The sequence below is a fragment of the Columba livia genome, chromosome 2 (genome assembly GCF_036013475.1).
Source record: "Columba livia isolate bColLiv1 breed racing homer chromosome 2, bColLiv1.pat.W.v2, whole genome shotgun sequence".
NCBI classification, from domain to species: Eukaryota; Metazoa; Chordata; class Aves; order Columbiformes; family Columbidae; genus Columba; species Columba livia.
In genome coordinates this window covers 161,778,165-161,781,985 of record NC_088603.1, presented here as the reverse complement: position 1 = coordinate 161,781,985, position 3,821 = coordinate 161,778,165, and the positions used below count along the sequence as shown (strand labels likewise).

Genomic DNA, 3,821 nt, shown 5'->3' with positions numbered 1-3,821 from the left:
GGCGCTGGGCCGGCTTTTATGCTGGTCCCCGAGGGGCGGGACAGCCTTTGCGCATGGCGACAATTTGCAGCCAGCAGCTGTTTGATGCCACAGCCTGGCCAGGAGTGAGCAGGGTGTGTTTTTCTTCATGCAACATTCCAGTTTATTGTTCTTGTTTTGAGGACGTGTCCACTTGGCCCTGGCAGCACCTTTGAAGTCCGTGAATTAGGGGCCATAAGCTTGACGTTGATTGCGTATGTCAGAGTGACAGAGGACGCGGCGAGAACGTAGGAGGGGTGGCATGTCGTCCGTGAGCTCATCCCATGGCATCCATGTAGTTTGCGGGTGCTTTGTGATGAGGGACCCCTTTCGTCACAGACCTTGCAGGCCGGTCTGGGCTTCGGAGCTGATCCAGGATTGAAATATTGCCTCTGGATGGTGTTTCATCCCAGCCTTCTTTGCTTCCATCTCACTAAGCCTTTCCTTCCACGCTTGTTGAGCTCTTTGCGTGTCTTGGTGTGTGCTTTCCTCATGAGCTGGGTGTGCAGGGTTCATGTGTCAAGGTTTTAGCAGGGAAGGAGCTACACGGTTGGAGGCTCTGACGAGGTTCCAGAAGTTTCCTCATGTTTAATAGACAGTGTCTGTGTGTAGCAGATGAGCTGGCAGGGAAGAAGACCGGCCTGGCTGAAGGGAGAGGTTTGGTTGGAACTCAGGATACAAACAAGAGAAAGGTAGGAATTCTGGAATAAGGTGCAGGGTACTCAGGCGCTTTGCAAGGATGTTGAGAGGTTATGCAGGCAGCACATTAGAATTCCCAAAGCCCATCTAGATGTTGATCTGCCACTTTATAAAACACATTAAAAATGTTTCTGTACATACATGATCAGCAACAGAGCGCTAAGGAGAATTTCCCTCATTTATTTGCCGCAGGAAGAAAACACAGAGACAAAAGATGAGGAAAATGCTTAGTGCCCTCATTGCCTCAGTCTTTAATTGCAAAACCTGTTGTTCTCTGAAGGGATTGATGACAAAGACTTGTGATGCAGGTGAGCCAAAAGACTCTTTATTTAGGCAAGGCGCTTACACATATAGCTAGTCGCTGTTGTACACGCGTTTAACTTTCTGTGTTGATTTGCTTACGCTAGATGTTCACGCTCTTAAAATTATCATGTGATTGGTTTACCTCATCTTGCAGGCACTCTGGCAATTTGGCTAACACATTGTAAATGTTTTTCTTGTACAAAAACATTCTGGTTCCTCATTCCATTTTGGTTAAGGTCGTTCCATTTACTCAAGGTGACTCTGTGTAAGACCTTCCACAGTTCTCTGGCTGCTCAGCCCCCTGAACTGGAAGACAGGGATGAGGAGCAGAATGAAGTGCCAGAATCCAAGGGGAAATGGTTGATGACCTGCTACACCAGTTGGACATGGGACCAGATGGTATCCAGCCAAGGGTTTTTGAGGGAGCTGGTGTATGTGCTTACCAAGCCACTTGGCACCATTTCTCAGCAGTCCTGGCTCACCTGGGAAGTCTCAGTTGACTGGAGGTTGGCAAATGTGAGGCTTTTCTGCATGGGCTGTAAGGAGTATGTGAGAAACTACAGCCCTTTCAGTCAGAGCTTGCTGCCAGGCAAGGTCATGGAGCAGATCATGCTGAGTGTCATCATGCCGCATGTACAGGACAACCCCGCAGGTGATCAGGCCCAGTCTGCGTATGGTTATGAAAGGCAGGTCCTGCCTGACTAACCTGATCTCTTCTATAACAGGTAGAACCACTTGGTGGGTGAGGGAATTGCTGTGAATTTTATCTACCACGATTTTAGTAAAGCCTTTGATACTGTTTCTCCCAGAGAATGTGGCTGCTCATGGCTTGGACGGCCTTAGTCTTTGATTGCTGAGAACTTAGCTGGATGGCTAGGCCCAAAGGTTTATGGGGACTGGAGTAAAATCCAGTTGGGTGGCGACACAAGGGGTGTTCCCCAGGACTCATTCAATGGGACAGTTGTGTTCAATGGTTGAGGGAATTGAGTGCACCCTCAGTACACATACAGTTGACACCAATTTAGTCAGGACCGTTGACCCACTTGGGACTGTGAAGGCTCTACAGATGGCCCTGGACAGCCTGGATCAATGGGCTGAGACTAGTTGCATGAGGTTCAACAAGGCCAAGTGTCAGGTCATGCACTTGGGTCACCACAGGTGTTCGGGGTGGCATCTTTCCTAGAGATCTTGTTTCCCTTTTCCACCCATCCTGCTACCCTATTGAATCCTGTTTTTTATTGGGGGAGGTTGGAAGAACCACTGTAGAAGAAAGGAAGAAGAGGTGTCTCTGTCGGGGATGCATTTAACTTTATTGAGGGAAAAAGCAGGAGCACATTCTCCAAAACCTTGTGATGTATAACATATCCACACAGCTACAAGCTTAAAAGCAAAAAGGGCACCACAACATGGACAGATCAAGTCCAATCGGGAAGCCAGGCCAAAAGACCAGCTTGGAGAGATGTTAGGAAAGAGGGAACAGACCAAATACCAACTGAGAGGCAGCTCCTCCTGCCTGGCACAGCAGCAAAAGCCCAGACTAGCCTGCCAGGGTTGTGAGGAAATGAGGCCCCCTCTAGGCAATGCAACCGCAAATTACTACGACTGCGACGGGCTGACCTCACTGACAACACCCCACTTCTCCTACGCTTTGGCCTCATCCCCTGCCCGCCCTGACATGCGCCATGAATACCAAGTCTTTGGCCTCTAATGCTCGGACTTCAAAGCTGCCACCAGGGCCAAGTGGACACGTCCTCAAGACAAGAACAAGAAATTGGAGCATTGCGGGAAGGAAAACACACCCTCCTCATTCCTGGCCAGGCTGTGGCATCAGACAGCTGCTGGCTGCAAATAGTCGCCATGCGCAAAGGCTGTCCCGCCCCTCGGGACCAGCATAAAAGCCGGCCCAGCGCCTCTCTCCCTCACACACTTCTCCTGACGCCTTCTCCTCCCTCCGCGCTCAACAAGGTGAGCCTCAACCCCCTTCCCCTCCTTCTCCTGCCCCGCCTGGCCCCTCTCTTCCAGCACGCTCTGCCCCAGCCTCAGCAGCCCTCACACCTCCCCACCGCCACGCTCCCCACAGCCCCACACCAGCCTCCCCACTCCCTCGCCCTCCTGCAACACCGCTCCTCGCACCCCCACGCCCCTGCGCTTGCTCAACAGCCTCTCGTCCCTTCCAGGGCCCCTCCACACCACACACATGGCCTGCTACGACGCCTGCCGCCCCTGCGGACCCACCCCGCTGGCCAACAGCTGCAACGAGCCCTGTTCCCTGCAGTGCCAGGACTCCCGCGTCGTCATCCAGCCTCCCGCCGTGGTGGTCACCCTGCCAGGACCCATCCTCACCTCCCACCCCCAGAGCACCGCCGTCGGATCCTCCGCATCGGCTGCCGTGGGCAACGAACTCGGCGCCCAGGGAGTTGCTGTCAATTCCGGCAGCTTTGGCTACGGCTTCGGAGGCCTGGGCTGCTTCAGTGGTAGAAGGGGTGGATACATCTGCTAAGGGCTCTTGCCACCACACCTGATGCCAACCATACACGCGCTGGAAGCCACAGCATGGATTGAGAACACGCACCTCTAGGCCCTTCCTTGCACATGGACCTGATATCCATGGGTCCTCATCTCCAGGCACCAAGCACGGAAGCAGGGAAGTTGCCAGCCTGGGCTGCCTTCGTACCTCGATGAAGGTCCTTCCCCTCTTCTCCATCATCTTTCTTTGCACCTCAGACTTGTGCTGTTCCACTTGGCACTCCTGCCTTTTCACTTTTCTCCCTCAATAAAGTTTTCTTTCATCCCACCGTAAA

At 52.8% G+C, this 3,821-nt stretch overlaps 1 protein-coding gene across 1 annotated transcript; it reads left to right on the top strand.

The window, feature by feature from the left end:
* Nucleotides 1-3,184: 3,184 nt before the first annotated feature.
* Nucleotides 3,185-3,821, top strand: LOC135578886 (feather keratin-like). The gene has a single exon (XM_065055259.1). It carries the CDS (start codon nt 3,218-3,220, stop codon nt 3,518-3,520), a length of 303 nt encoding a protein of 100 aa, XP_064911331.1. The 5' UTR covers nt 3,185-3,217; the 3' UTR covers nt 3,521-3,821.